At 35.6% G+C, this 16,416-nt stretch overlaps 1 protein-coding gene across 1 annotated transcript in view; it reads left to right on the plus strand.

The window, feature by feature from the left end:
- The window catches only part of LOC306867623 (glutamate receptor-interacting protein 2-like), a gene marked incomplete at both ends in the record, with an annotated part of 143,733 nt that overhangs the window by 108,792 nt on the left and 18,525 nt on the right, over window positions 1–16,416 (plus strand). The window contains 6 exons of the mRNA XM_079413391.1: window positions 452–641; window positions 2,755–2,900; window positions 3,082–3,162; window positions 11,254–11,317; window positions 12,684–12,829; window positions 15,667–15,811. Coding sequence (XP_079269517.1) covers window positions 452–641; window positions 2,755–2,900; window positions 3,082–3,162; window positions 11,254–11,317; window positions 12,684–12,829; window positions 15,667–15,811 — 772 coding nt within the window. The remainder of the gene's footprint in view (window positions 1–451; window positions 642–2,754; window positions 2,901–3,081; window positions 3,163–11,253; window positions 11,318–12,683; window positions 12,830–15,666; window positions 15,812–16,416) is intronic.

Consider the following 16,416-nt stretch of genomic DNA (forward strand, 5'->3'; position numbering starts at 1 on the left):
TGAGTAAATTGTCTACTTTTTATTAAATTGATTTTATTAGTTTTTATCTATCATTTAAAAAATGCCAGTAGAATTGTTAGCATGTTGCTAAGCTAACAACACAAAGCACTGTTGTACAATATATATATCACAAATTTTGTGCATATGGTGAATTTTAATCTCTTCTTTTTTATACTTAATTAATGAATAATTCTACTTTAGCTCACTTCATTTGTCCATCTTGGATTTTTTTTATAGGTTTTGGAAAGCAGTTTCGCTTGTGAAGAATTTGTTTGACCGTTTCCCTCACATCTTGCGTCTTTTGCAGCATCTCACACATGATTTGGCGTTAAAAAAAAATCAAACAAACCTGTATCTCCAAAAACACATTCTTTGCAAACAGCCTCTTAATGGATAAAATCCAGTTGTATACATTTAAGATATTTCTGTGGATATTTTTCTCTCTGCTTAGCTGTGTCTTTAGCCTCAAGTTCTGTGGGCCCTGGTGGTCAGATAGTCCACACCGAGTCCAGTGAAGTCACTCTGAGAGGAGATCCTCTAAATGGGTTTGGGGTTCAGCTGCAAGGTGGAATATTTGCGACAGAGACCCTCTCTGCACCCCCTCTTATCCGCTTCATAGAACCGGACAGCTCGGCCGAAAGGTACGTCCCAAACGTTAACTCAACCATGTACACAAAACACAGCCATCCATGCTCACTCAAGCACATATAAACACAGGTGGCACAATGGACTGAGATTCCATTGAAAATGCAAGCAGATCTTGTAACAATATCAGTATTTTGTAAATGTATACCTCATGACAGAGTCAGCGTACACTGACTTGGAGAGAGACTTGAAAATGATCAAGCTGGTTGTGATACTACCTCAGAATCTGGGTCAACACTCAGCAGGAAACTCACACTGCAAAAAAACACGCCTTTTATCAGTGACATTTAAGAAAGAGACTTTATTTTTTTATTTAAGAGGTAGAAAAATGTGTCTTTGTCACACTTTGTGCTCGTAAACTCTCTTTACATCTCAAATGCTTTTTCCTAGACAGCAATGAGATTAAATGGAGAGCAGATCGATCCTAATTTGGATCTCATGCATCTCTTTTTTTTTTTTTTCCTGAGAAAAAGCCACCAGTAATCTCACTTCACATCTAGAGTTTCACAAGAGCTCTCAATAATGTCTCAAAGTGCACTTGCCAAGATACCAAAGATTTCAATCAAAGTCAAAAATCTCAATATTAACTCCAACATTTCTAGTCAGATTCTTCAGAGACCAAATTATCTGCTCTATGCTATTCACTTTCAGTTTATAGCTCTAAACTTTTACTGTATATCAATAGTCTCATTTGGTTCTCTTTTTATTTAACCAAATGACTTTAAGAAGAAACATCTTGTTGATACTAATTTTTGCTAACATTTTGCTAACTATAGCCTTGAACTTTTATGTCAAAGATAGTCTTGTTTGTGTCTCTCTTTTTTGGGAGAATTTTAGAAGAAACACCTGCAACGAAGTTGTCACGTCAGTTGCTTTGCTAACATTTGGTAGTACAGCTCTAATTGTCTCATTTGGGTCTCTTTTTCTTTGTCCAAACTGAAAGTTGATACAAAAGTACTACATCAGCTTTTTGGCTAACTTTATTAACTTTTTTTTTTTGTTTACTGTAGAGCTAAACTCTTACTTTATGTCAATAATTTTCTCATGGGTCTCTTTGAATTTGTCTGAAGAAATTGTAGGAACATGTGAAACCAACTACAAAGGTACAACATTTGGCTACCATTGTGCTAATTATAGCTCTAAGTTCTAACTGTATGTGAACAACTGTCTCGTGGGTCTCTTTTTATTTGAGATTAGTTTTATTTTTTATCTTAAACATCTGAGACTAAGTTGATACAATCACACACTCTTTCCAAAGACATGTCAGCAAACCCAACAAAAACAAAAGCCTCAATGGAGCCAAACTCAACATTTTACTGTATTTGCTGCCACTGGATGAGACCCTAAATGAATTTTCAGTAATCATGTAAATTTGTAATTGTCCGTTTCTGTTTGTTTTTGTAGCTCAGTGCGTGAGTCATTCCTGGTGTGAGATTGTTGTATCATGAAGCGAGTGATCTGATGTGTGTTGAGCTGTGTTGTACTGTGGCAGTGTGTGACATTTGTGGTGTTTGTGCTGGAAGTCATTGCATGTCAGGTCAGTTGTTCTCTTTCATACACACATGGTTTCACACAGTGACACTGGGCTTGCATATAGAAACCTAAGAAACAATACACTTATTGTAAATCATGCATTTTTGTTGTTGTGTTTGATAAAAATCAACTTCTAAAATTAACATCAGTTTTCAGTCAGACTTTTGATTATTGGCATGAAGTCTGGCCCACTTTTCACATTATTTTGGCCAGGAACCACCCATTTGAAAAGATAGTTCACCTGAAAATTAAAATTATGTCATCATTTATGAACGTTGGTAACCAAACTATTGATTATAGCAATTGGCTTCCATATTATGGAAATAAATACTATGGAAGTAAATGGCTACTGTCAACTGATTGGTTACCAACGTTCTTCAAAATATATATTTTTTTCTGTGTTCAACAGAAGAAAGAAATTCATACAGGTGTGAAAACTTAAGGGTGTGTTAATGATGACAATTTTCATTTTTGGCTGAACTATCCATTTAAGGGGTGTTTTGTTTGACAGTGATTTAGTTGCTGGAGGAAGGGATCATGAGTTTTTTAGTCCTTCTGTCTTGTTTTGATTGGCAGGTGTGGGCTTCTCCAGGTTGGAGACAGAGTCTTATCCATCAACGGAATTCCCACAGAAGACGGAACGCTGGAAGAGGCCAATCAGCTGCTCCGGGATGCTGCTCTGGCCAATAAGGTCACGCTAGAGATTGAGTTTGATGTAGCAGGTTAGTGAGGTTTCACATGTTCACCACCAAGCTCTGAAAACACAAATTGCTCCATTTTACACCAAGAGTTCCCAAGCCATTAATTTGTCACTTTATTTTCAGTTTTCATTGGTATTTAATTAAAAATCAGTTGCAATCGTGTTTGCACTTGATCATAATGTTGTTTTTGTTGGATGGCTAGAATCTGTTGTGCCTAGCAGTGGAACATTCCATGTGAAGCTGCAGAAGAAACGAGGAATGGAACTGGGCATCACAATCAGTGGTAAGACCTCACTGTTAATTTGCAGTGGGTTAGTTTTGACATCATGGGTCTGGGGATCTTCTTCATTTAGTTTGGTCAACATTGCAACATATTTTGGTAAGAACTGCCCACTTAGATGAGAAGAAAAACTTATCAACTCAGGCATCACAACGTTTGGTTATCTGTCCCACAATAACCTGCAAATGATTTGAAACACAAAAATGTTCAGTGCAATGTTTTTTTGCTAATAAATTGAATGTTAACATCAGCACTTGCCACCATCACGCATGTAATGTTTCCTGGCGATTTGGATAATAATCTGATTCACTAATCATAATTATAACCAAGCAATAGTTTGTGGTAATAGATTAAAAGTATGCAAAATAATCATATTATTTTTGTAATATTTACAAAAATATTTTAAAGTATTGTTAAAAAATAAAACTGTTCAAAGTTAAACCAAGTCACTTTTATGCTACTTTGTTTTATTGTTATTATTATTAATATTAATAATAATAATAACAATATGCATACACTGATCAAAAGTTTGGGGGGAAAATGTTTTAATGTTTATGAAAGTCTCTTATGCTCACCGAGGCTGCATTTGCTTAATTAAAAATACAATGAAAACAGTAATATTGTCAAATATTATTAAAATTTTAAAATGACTGTTTTAATATATTGACATATATTGTTAACATATATAAAGCATATGTAATGTTTCGAATCAGTGTCACATGATCCTTCAGAAATCATTCTGATATGCTGATTTAATAAATAATAAGTACAATCAAAGACTTTTTAATGTAATTATAAAACAAATTTATTTTCTGTATTTTACTCTATTAGTGTACTTTTTTGAAGCAAAGATAAAGATATTCAAAAGATTTTGATATGGCTTCGTTTCAATAACAAATGTTACTATGACTGCCAGAAAATGAACAAAACAGATACAAATATACAAAACATTCCAGTTACAATTGTAGTGATAAAAAAAGTACTATATAAAAATCTACTATATAAATGAGCAAGATAAATAAATAAATAACAGTAATATAAGCAAAGTGTTACAGTATTAATGGCTTGTGTCATTTAAGGTAAATTTATGCAAGTTCACTTTAGGATTACTAATTTGCATTTATGTTTGTAAAGTCATATCACGTATTAGAAAAACTGCAGGATTTTTCCTTTTGCTTTCCTGATCTGTTATCATCCCCCCCAAAAAACACATTTAAGCCATTCCCTCTGAATCCTTTTGTGGGGGAGATTTTAAGATCCCTCTCTCCCTGGCCTATTTTACCAACCAAGATGCAGTTAAACTTTATATCCCCGAAGGCACGGAAAATAAACCCACACAAATGTTTTGACATCCACTCCGGTCATTAAACACATCTGCATATGGGTTTTCCTGGCGGAGCGTGTTTGTATCCAGACCACCCTATACGGGGCGTCCCGTCTCGTGTGTGTCATAGAGTTACATTAGCCCTGATCAACAGAGCCTCCTTTTTCTGAGGAAGTGTTTATGTGGCTCTCGCAGGCTTTCCGTGGGCTTGTTTACTTGAGCTCTTGGGTCTGTATGGCTTCTTTCCATCTGATGTTCCTCTAAAGCTTCTTTACGGCATAAATACTGAGGGATCATGGGCCATTAAACTTGTATTATACTTGCATGAGGGCTGATATGAATCACAGGCTTTGTATTTGTACTACATTCACTCCATCCATCAGTGAAAAGACTCTTGACCATTTCTTTAAGATTCACTGCTTGAATATTTAAACGCAATTCTTATCTTATCCTTCAGACATCTGAAACATATTAAAGGGGTCATCGGATGCAAAATGAACATAAATGTGTGTTAGAAGTGTGTGTACACATCCATCTTGTAATGATAAAAATACCCTATTTCCCTATACCCTATATCCCTATTTTAAAATCCCCTTTCTGAAATCAGGCTGTTCTGAGACTCCTGTCAGAATGACATAGTTCTGTACATACCGCTCCCACGATAGTTGATTGACACTAGCGTCTTACCTTAGACCCGCCCTGAGTGAGCGGAGAGCTGTCCGTCTCCGGCGCAGGAGAAGACAAGATGTCTCTGATTAAGCGATTGATGTGTTTAGTTGATGGATGTAATAATGAATATAGCAGTTGTAATTAGTCCCAACATCTGAGCCGCTGAAGATGCAGAGGATTAACGTTACTTTTGTTTTTGAAGTGAATGCGCCGATCCCCGATCTGCATAAATGTGTCTATGTTCACGCGAATCATTCGTGATCCAGCTTCATCTACAGAAGAAGTGACTATAAGGGGTTTTTATGAATCTTTGCAAATAGCCTTTCCTAATAATGTGCTAGTTAGCCAGTTTTGCAGCTGAAGTAAACATTACTGCTCGTCACCCCACGGAATTCCAGCAGAGCTGCAAATTAGGCCGATTAATATACAGGCGCGTCTGCAAGCAACACGTGATGCTGCTTCGTGTGGAAAGCAGATTGCCATTCCACTGGCACACTGGCTAACCCTGTGATGTCCCCCTCTGCCTGCTAACTTTTTGAAGAGTGAACTACCTGGTAGGGCTGTGCGATTAATCGAAATCAAATCGTAATCACGATTTGAGATGTTGTGATTTGCTAATCGCAAAGCCTGCGATGTGGATGCGATATTACTCTGATCCAGAGCATATGCACTACTGCCAGCCTTGAGTGACAGTCTTATTAAACATGTCTTTATTGAGAAAGTATATAAGATAACAGAAAAATCTTCAATGGAAACAATTTTGATTGAGAGGAATCTAGCATTCCTTGTATTACTATTTCGTTGTTTTCAAGGAATTGTATAAAAAGGTCCCATATTTTATAGTAATCTTTCAGTTTACCCTTAATACTGTATGTAAGTTTTTCCGAAACAATACAGTGTGATATATCTTTTAACCAATGACCAATTGATGGACCTTCTATTTTCTTCCAGTAAAATGCAATTGACCGTCTTGCGAGAACTAAACAGATATCTATCATGTTCATTTGATGTCTTGATACTGATATACCAACAGGAATTAGACCTAGCACACATATTTCAGGAGTCATTGGAATTGGTTTTAAAATAATTGAAGATATTAATGTCATCACTTTTTGCCAGAATGTCTGAATAACATCACATGTCCAAACACAGTGAAAGAACGTTCCCTTATATTTTTGGCATTTAAAGCAAACATCTGGAATATTAGGGTTAAATTTGTTCAACTTGTCAGGTATAATATAAGTACGCATTATCCAATTGTATTGAAGCAGTTTAAATCTTGTATTGATTGACAAATTCTGGGCTCTGACACCTATTTCCCTCCATTCTGAAACTGAAAGTTCGTACTGTAAGTCGGTAGCCCAAGCAACTCTCTTAGATTCGGATGATTCTTTAGAACTATTAACAAATTTATAATAAAGCAAAATAATTTTGTTTGTACTAAGTTCCTCATTCAACATAACTTGTTCTAATTCTGTTACCCTTGGTCTGGACATTGAATAATGTTGCTTGACTCTGATGTAATTGCAAATTTGTAAGTATTTGAAGAAGTGTGTCATAGGAATTCCAAATGTATCCCTGAGTGACAGTCTTACTAACCAACTGTAACGTAATAAAAGTAATATTAATATGTAATTTAAAGAAATTGTTTAATTTAGCTCAAAGGGAATCATTTATGATTTTATAGGGGTTTGAACAGACTCACTGTTACGGCAATTCACTGAACGAGCCGTATAACAAACTCTGTACTGGATATTAACATCCAAAATATAGTGAAAACACTATTAAATAGCACAGTAACAAAATCAGCAGATTAAGACATTAACTTGTGAGCAGAAAACACAAGATACTTCTCTTTTCAATATAAATAAGATTTTATTTATATAAACCTAAGACATAAACTAATCTAACACATGAACACAAGCATTCACACATTCACACGTTGCAGAAAGAGAGAAAGTGAGGAAAGGATGAGTTTAAGAGAATGGAAATGTGATATCCCAAGTTTACAGCAATATGTTCAATTGCATAGACCTGAACAACCATCAATCACTTATTTAACCCTCGCTTTGAGTTTCTCAATGAGGCTAAAATTGGTATTAAATGCACCTGATTCAGTTAGAACCTGGAGGTGTACTTGCTTGCTTTGCCTGTGTTAAGAGGTTTCCTTTGTGTCGTCGTTGCAGAAAGGGGGTTCCCTGAAGTGTCCCAGTGATTGGCTGGAAGTTCAATAGTCTTTGAAGTGACGTCTTGGGCGTTGGCTGAGGATGCGGAGTTGGTCTGGTTGAAGTTTGAAGCGAGTGCAGTCGGAGCTGGACTTTGTTGCAAACTTACATTAGAACACGAAACTCCACGGAAAGAAAAGCATCAGAATCAGAATCAGAAAGAGCTTTATTGCCAAGTATGTTTGCACACACAAGGAATTTGTCTTTGTGTTAGGAGCTTCCAGTACAGAAAGTACAAACATAGTGCAGACAACATATAATTAAGGTGATAAAGAACACTAATAATGAAGAGAATAGACAATAATTAAGAATAACAAAAGTAATAAAGAATAAAAATATACAGAAAAGAGACATGACCATAGACAGAACTGTGAATGTGCATGTGTCCTATGTGCAGATGAAGGTTTGATGAGTTATTTACAGATGTACAGTACCGGGGGGTGTGTTATGTGTTGTTCAGGTGGGATACTGCCTGGGGGAAAAAAAAAGTTCTTGTGTCTGGCTGTTCTGGTGCTCAGTGATCTGTAGCGCCGACCAGAGGGCAACCGTACAAAGAGAGAGTGAGCTGGGTGTGAGGGGTCTAGAGTGACTTTCTTAGACCTTTTCCTCACTCTGGAGGTGTAAAGTTCTTGGAGGCTGGGCAGAGGGGCACCGATAATCCTCTCAGCAGTCCTAACTGTCCGTTGTAGTCTTCTGATGTCTGTTTTGGTAGCTGAACCAAACCAAACAGTTATAGAAGAACATAGGACAGACTCAAAGATGGCAGAGTAGAACTGTTTCAGCAGCTCCTGAGGCAGGTTGAACTTCCTTAGCTGGCGGAGGAAATACAGCCTCTGCTGGGCCTTTTTCGCAGTAGAGTCAATGTGATTGTCCCACTTCAGGTCCTGGGAGATGGTGGTTCCCAGGAATCTGAATGACTCCACTGCAGTCACAGTGCTGTTCATGATGGTGAGTGGGGGGGAGAAGGGGGGTTCCTCCTGAAGTCCAATATCATCTCCACAGTTTTGAGCGTGTTAAGCTCCAGGTTGTTAAGACTGCACCAGACAGCCAGCTGCTCAACCTCCTGTCTGTAAGCAGACTCGTCACCGTCCTTGATGAGGCCTATGACTATAGTGTCGTCCGCAAACTTCAGGAGCTTGACCGAGGGGTCCTTTGAAGTGCAGTCATTCGTGTAGAGGGAGAAGAGCAGTGGGGAGAGAACGCAACCCTGAGGGGCGCCAGTGCTGATGGTGAGAGTCCTGGATGTGAGTTTTCCCAGCCTCACTAGCTGCTGCCTGTCTGTCAGGAAGCTGGTGATCCACTGACAGATGGAGGAGGGCACAGAGAGCTGTCTCAGTTTGTCTGAGAGACGGTCAGGTATGATGGCATTGAAGGCCGAGCTGAAGTCCACAAATAAGATCCTTGCATAATTCCCAGGTTTGTCGAGGTGTTGCAGGATGTAATGCAGTCCCATATTGACAGCGTCATCCACAGACCTGTTTGCTCTGTAGGCAAACTGAAGAGGATCCAGCAAGGGTCTAGTGATGTCCTTCGGGTAGGCCAGGACCAGTCTCTCAAGTGACTTCATGACCACAGACGTGAGTGCGACAGGTCTGTAGTCATTAAGTCCAGTGATTTTGGGCTTTTTGGGGACGGGAATGATGGTGGAGCGTTTGAAGCAGCAGGGAACATCGCACAGCTCCAGAGATCTGTTGAAGATCTGTGTAAAGATGGGGGCCAATTGGTCAGCACATACTTTTAGACAGGCAGGTGAATTACCGTCTGGTCCTGAAGCTTTCCTAGATTTCTGTTTTCTGAAGACCCGGTTCACATCCTCTACACAGACTTTAAATGCAGGTAGAATGGTGGGGGAGGGAGTAAGGGGGGTTGCAGGGGGGGAAGGTGAATGTGTGAAGTGCAGATCAGAGCGGGTGCTGGGTGTCAGTCTGGCCTTTTCAAATCGGCAGTAAAACACATTGAGATCATCAGCCAGTTGTTGATTCTCCACAGACTGTGGGGGTGGTGTCTTGTACATGGTGATGTTCCTCAGACCAGTCCATACTGACTCTGGATCGTTTTTTGCTGAAAGTTATTTTTTCAACTTCTCAGAGTAGTTCTTTTTAGCCACTCTGATCTCCTTTGTTAGTCTGTTCCTGGCCTGGTTATACAAGATTTTATCCCCACTTCTGTAAGCGTCCTCTTTGGCCTGACGAAGCTGTTTGAGTTTCCCAGTAAACCACGGTTTATCATTATTGAATGATAAGAATGTCCTGGTGGGGAGGCATATATCTTCACAGAAACTGATATATGATGTTACAGTCTCTGTGAGCTCGTCCAGATCGGTGGCAGCAGCTTCAAAAACACTCCAATCAATGAGGTCAAAACAAGCTTTTAAATCTTGCTCTGCTTCATTAGTCCATCTTTTAACAGTTCTTAAAACAGGTTTAGAAGATTTAAGTTTTTGCCTATAGGTCGGTATGAGATGAACCAAACAGCGATCAGAGAGCCCCAGAGCTGCCCGTGGGACAGAGTGATATGCATCTTTAATTATTGTATAACAATGATCCAATATATTATGGTCTCTGGTGGGACATGTAACGTGCTGTCTGTATTTTGTATAGACAGATTTGTGTTTATTATAATGTTTGTAAACATTGTGTGTCGGCATTAGGCCTATATCTTAATGAAATAATAAAATGCGACTTATACATGACTTTTTCCCTCTTCCTCTCTCTCTCTCTCTCTCTCTCTCTCTCTCTCTAAAAAAACAAAAAAATGTATACACACAGCATATTTTAACCATGCAGCAAACCTTTTTAAATATTTTGATAAATTACTGAAAACAAAAACTGATTGTATTAATCGGTCAAAATTCTTATGGTCGGTTAACGGTTAACCGGTTAAAATTAACATCCCTGAGATGAAGGGAAGAAAAAAAGAAAGAAAACCGGCCAACATATCGAGCCAAAAATCGGCATCATATATCGGCAATCCGCTGCCCTGATTTGTAAATATCGGCATCGGCCAGAGAAAAACCCATATCGGTCGACCTCTACACAAAGATATATATATATATATATATATATATATATACAGTGGCATGCGAAAGTTTGGGAACCCCTTGCAGAATCTGTGAAAATTTGAATAATTTTAACAAAATAAGAGAGATCATATAAAATGCATGTTATTTTTTATTTAGCACTGTGCTGAGTGAGAGATTTTACATAAAAGATATTTACATATAGTCCACAAGACAAAAAAAGTGCTGAAATTGTTAAAATAACACACAGTCACTGCTGGAAAGGGTTATATATGCAAAAGATGCATATATAACCCCCCCCAATCTCATGATGAACAACCAACACAAAACAAAAAAACTTTATCCAGGTTATCAAACACAGTATTAAGAACCAAGGGTTCCCAAACTTTTGAACGGGGTTATTTTAATAATTTCAGCTATTTTTTTTTGTATTGTGGACTATATGTAAGCATATTTTATGTAAAACATCTTGCTCAGGACAGTACTAAATAAAAAATAACATGCATTTTGTATGATCTCTCTTATTTTGTTAAAATTATTCACATTTTCATATATTCTGCAAGGGTTTCCCAAACGTCCGCATGCCACTGTGTATAAATAAAAGACACACTGCCACTGGATGCTGGGAGTTTTTACACTTGTTATTGAACTCTGCTCTTAAAATGTTTTATTCCATCTGTGCAAAATATTCTCTCTGAACGTCTGGCTCACGCTCATGCTGGATCCAGATAAGAGTTTCCATTTTTGCCCGTGTTTGTGGGGGTGTGTTTTAGTGTGTGTGTGTGTGTGTGTGTGTGTGTGTGTGTGTGAAATGCTGAAACACTGTACAGTTGATGTGTTTTCCCATCTTTTCACAGCCAGTAAGAAACCAGGAGAGCCTCTTATCATATCTGACATTAAAAAAGGCAGCATGGCACACAGGTATGGATAAACACTTAACAATACGGGCAGAAACACTTATGAATGGAAATGTTCATGAGCCTATAAATATGCTTTCTTTATGTTAAATTATTTGCTTTGCCTCTTAGATATTCAAATCATTTACTAAACCTTTTTAAATTCATTTTTGCACTTCATATAAAAATGTTTTTACTCATAGAAATTTGATTATATTTATTTTTATACAATTATTTTGTCCCATAGTAATGTCCATTTGTTTTATTTTATTTTACTGTTTTGCCTTCTAAAATATAAATCCCTATTATTTTATTTCATAATTTTTTTTTAGTTTTATTATAATATTTTATTTCTAATATAAATCTGTTTATTGTATCTATATTAAATATAAAATTTTATATTTATTATTATTTTATTACATTTATCTTTATATCATTGTTTTAATAATTGTTTATATTTTATTATAATTGTTATTTTTCCTAACCCTAAAATCCTAATTTTTGTAATCCTTATATATATATATATATATATATATATATATATATATATATATATATATATATATATATATATATATATATATATATATATATATATATATATATATATATATTTTTTTTTTTTTTTTTTTTTTTTTTTTTTTTTTTTTTTTTATATACGTGACCCTGGACCACAAAACTTAAGTTTTAAGTCGCCGAGGTATATTTGTAGTAATAGCCAAAAGTACATTGTATAAGTCAAATTTTTGGATTAGTAATATGCATTGCTAAGAACATAATTTAGACAACTTTAAAGGCGATTTACTCAATATTTAGATTTTTGCACCCTCAGATTCTAGATTTTCAAATAGGTCCAGGGTCACATATATATATTTTATTTTTATTTTTAAAATACTTTATTATACTTACCATCATACATTTATATTTATAATATAAATTATGTTATAATAGTAATCATGTTTAGAATATGTAAAATAACAACTGAAACATATCTGATGCTGAAATATTTAACATATTTTAATTAATTATAAATGCAGGAACAAAATGCTAAATATGTATTTGTAATATCCTGTGGGGGGAGACAAACTCCATATATATTACTGTATAACTGGGAAGTAGTGTGCTCTCTTTTTGTGCTTTTTTAATTTAAAATGTATATTTTATAACCAAAATTATATATATATATATATATATATAAATATTTTAGAATGCATTTATATTCTTGTTTTTGTCTCTTAGAAATATAAATGCCTTTTCTTGTTTGTTGAAAAACATCTTTGCAACTTTGTGTTGCAGAAAGTGAAGTACACACTTAGTTGTTGGCTCACTCCACAGATGTGTTCAGTGTTTGTTTGTGAGACTGAGGTGCGTTTCATGGTTTCTTCCTGCAGAACAGGAACTCTGGAGCCTGGAGACAAGCTGCTGGCCATAGATAACATCCGTCTGGAGAACAGCTCCATGGAGGACGCCGTCCAGATCCTTCAGCAGAGCGAAGACCTGGTCAAACTCAAAATTCGCAAGGATGAGGACAACTCAGGTGTGTGTGACCTGCATTTTCAGAGCCTGCCCAGAACTTGTGAATGTTGTATTTCTTATTTAAAAGGAAAGAAATTGGACATAGTATCATATAGGGGCCATTATTTTGCATTGTGATGTAATTTTCCTCCCATTATTTGCTAAATTCTCATTATTGTAATGCATTTGTATGTTTCAGAGTTATGAGTTTCTGTCGATAACTTAATATTCTCTAATGATTTTCATAAGCGATTCATGCTGTTATAATTCATTAATGAAAAGCACTTTTCTTTTAAATGAATCTCAGCATAAATTAAAAACAGTACGGCAAATATTATCATGATAAGGGTTTAGTAATATAGTACATTATTATCCTCACTGCATACATTGCATACATTTTTTTTCATAGTTCTAAAAATAGGCTTTCTTTATGCAAAATACTGTTTTATAGTATATTTTATTTATGTATCTTATACAAAATATGGTTATTTTAGACTATTAGAAATGTAAATCCTTTTTTATTTCATGATAAAGTTTAAAAAAAAATTCTCATTCATCATTACATTTGTATCAATTATGATTCCAAATGATAAAGATTAAAATAAAAGAAAAATAAAATCTATATTTTGTTTTAGCATGATGATAAGAGTTCATGGTTTAAAAGTAAATATTGCATTATCCTCATTATGTAGGCCTACATAAAAATATCCGTGGTCCACAAATACGCTTTCTTTATGCAAAATACTATATTTTATATCATTAGAAATATATTTTATAGTTGTATTTGTTTATATTTTATTTGTATATGGTTGTTTTTGCCTCTTAGAAATATAAACTTTTATATTTTAAATTGTTATTTGTTCCTTTTTATCATTTATATTGATAAATATAAAATACAAAAAGAAAATACAAAAGAAAATATAAATACGTTTAGTTTAGTGTTTGCCTGTTAGAAATATAGTATGAAACATGAAATATGACCCAGTTGGCTAATCCAAGTTATCCCAAAATCAATCAGTCAACCCAAAATAAAACATCCAACCCTATTTTGATTTTAAACATCTAATTTGAAAATCATACTGAAAGCATGTCAATGTGTAATTCAACGTCTTACCGCAAGGTGACAGTATATTACAGCAAATCTACTTCCAATGCCAAATCGTTAAAGGCCGCAACAATAATGACAAATACATCCTGTCCATCAAACATTGGCCACACCTACTCATTCTTTATTATTACTATCTCCACATTTCAGAACAATTGTAAACTATTCAAAACTATACAAATGACACAAATGGGAATTATGTAGTAACTTTTTGTTGACATGACAGACAGAGATCAGTCATTTAGCATGTTGCTAGAAAAGCTGTTTTTCTGTTATGAGGTAAAACACAGTCTGTGATCAGAGCAGCAGAGCAATTGATTCAAGCGTCTTATTGTTGCTTTTAAATGAAAATGTCTTTGTTTGACCTGTTTTGCAGCTCCAAGAGCGAATCGAGAGAAAATGTAAACACCGAGCTCTTCTGTTAACAATGTTAAATTATTCATTGAATATTCATAATATGTTGATAAGAATGCATGACAGATGAATCTAGCGTCCTCCAAATGATACAGGTACATCTAAAAAAAATTGAATATCGTGAATAAGTTTTTTCGTGTAACTTATTTCAAAAAGTGAAACTTTCATATATTTTAGGTTCATTACATATAAAGTAAAACATTTCAAAAGTTTTTTGTTTTAATTTTGATGATTAGAGCTTACAGCTCATGAAAGTCAAAAATCAGTATCTCAAAATATTAGAATATTTACATTTGAGTTTCAATTAATGACCATCCCTACAGTATAAATTCAGGGTATCTCTTGTTCTTTGAAACCACAATAATGGGGAAGACTGCTGACTTGGCAATGATCCAGAAGACGAACATTGACGCCCTCCACAAAGAGGGTAAGTCACAGAGGGGCATTACTGAAAGCTGCGGCTGTTTACAGAGTGCTGTATCAAAGCATATTAAATGCAAAGTTGACTGGAAGGAAGAATTTGGGCAGGAAAAGGTGCACAAGCAACAGGGATGACCGCAAGCTTGAGAATACTGTCAAGCAAAGCTGATTCAAACACTTGTGAGAGCTTCACAAGGAGTGGACTGAAGCTGGAGTCAGTGCATCAAGAGTCTCCACGCTCAGACATCTTCAGGAAAAGGGCTACCAAGCCACTTCTGAAACAGAAACAACGTCAGAAGCGTCTTACCTGGGCTGTGGAGAAAAATAACTGGACTGTTGCTCAGTGGTCCAAAGTCCTCTTTTCAGATGAAAGCACATTTTGCATTTCATTTGGAAATCAAGGTCCCAGAGTCTGTAGGAAGAGTGGAGAGGCACAGAATCCATGTTGCTTGAAGTCCAGTGTGAAGTTTCCACAGTCAGTGATGATTTGGGCTGCCATGTCATCTGCTGGTGTTGGTCCACTGTGTTTTCTGAAGTCCACAGTCAACGCCGCCATATACCAGGAAATTTTAGAGCACTTCATGCTTCCTTCTGCTGACAAGCTTTATGGAGATGCTGGTTTCATTTGTTTAAAATGTCATGTATATTAATATAAAAAATATATTAATATAAAATCATATTTTTATTGATCTTATATTCTAATTTTTGAGACACTGAATTTTGGATTTTCATTATCTGTAAGCCATAATCATCAAAATTTGAAGAATTAAAGGCTTTAAATATTTCACTCTATGTGTAATGAATCTATATATGGGTTTCACTTTCTGAAATGAGTGACAAAAAATATTGACCTTTTTCACGATATTCAAATTTTTTGAGATGTACCTGTATGTGACAGCAGAAGTGTGTCCTCTGTCCAGACGAGCAGGAGTCGTCCGGCTCCATCATCTACACGGTGGAGCTGAAGCGCTACGGCGGCCCACTGGGCATCACCATCTCCGGCACCGAGGAGCCCTTCGACCCCATCATCATCTCAGGCCTGACCAAAAGGGGTCTCGCTGAGAGGTGAGCCACAGGACACAGATCCACCCTAAACCTCCCCATACGGGACGCCAAACACACAAGACGTGAGACCGAGCGGAGCGATGTTACAGAGCTCAATCAATCTAATCTCACCAGTATGACTTAAAGCATATTTCCTAATTTATCACTGCTCAGCAGAAAATTGTCTGTTTTTTCCTGCACAGTTTCATCCACATTTGGTGTGTTTGGCTTCACATATCCACATGTATCCACCTCAGCTGCCCTCAAACTAGATACGCTCATGCTGTCCGCTCTCTTTCTGACTCATAATTATTTACACAATTAACAGTGGCAATAATAATAATATAATTAAAAAATAATAATAATTATAATAATTAATAATTAAAATAATATAATTTAAAAATATCACAATTATAATAATAAAAATAACAATAATGAATGGTTATGTTAATAAAACTAGTCAATTTGGAATTATTGATTACTCATAATTAACAGTAGTAGTAGTAATAATAATAATAAATATAATAATAATAAGGTAATAAATAAAATTAAATTTTTATTTGAATAGAATACTTAAATTTAGATTAAATTTATTATTATTATAATTATTATTAATAATAATAATA

The sequence above is a fragment of the Barbus barbus genome (assembly GCF_936440315.1).
Source record: "Barbus barbus genome assembly, chromosome: 49".
Taxonomy (NCBI): Eukaryota; Metazoa; Chordata; class Actinopteri; order Cypriniformes; family Cyprinidae; genus Barbus; species Barbus barbus.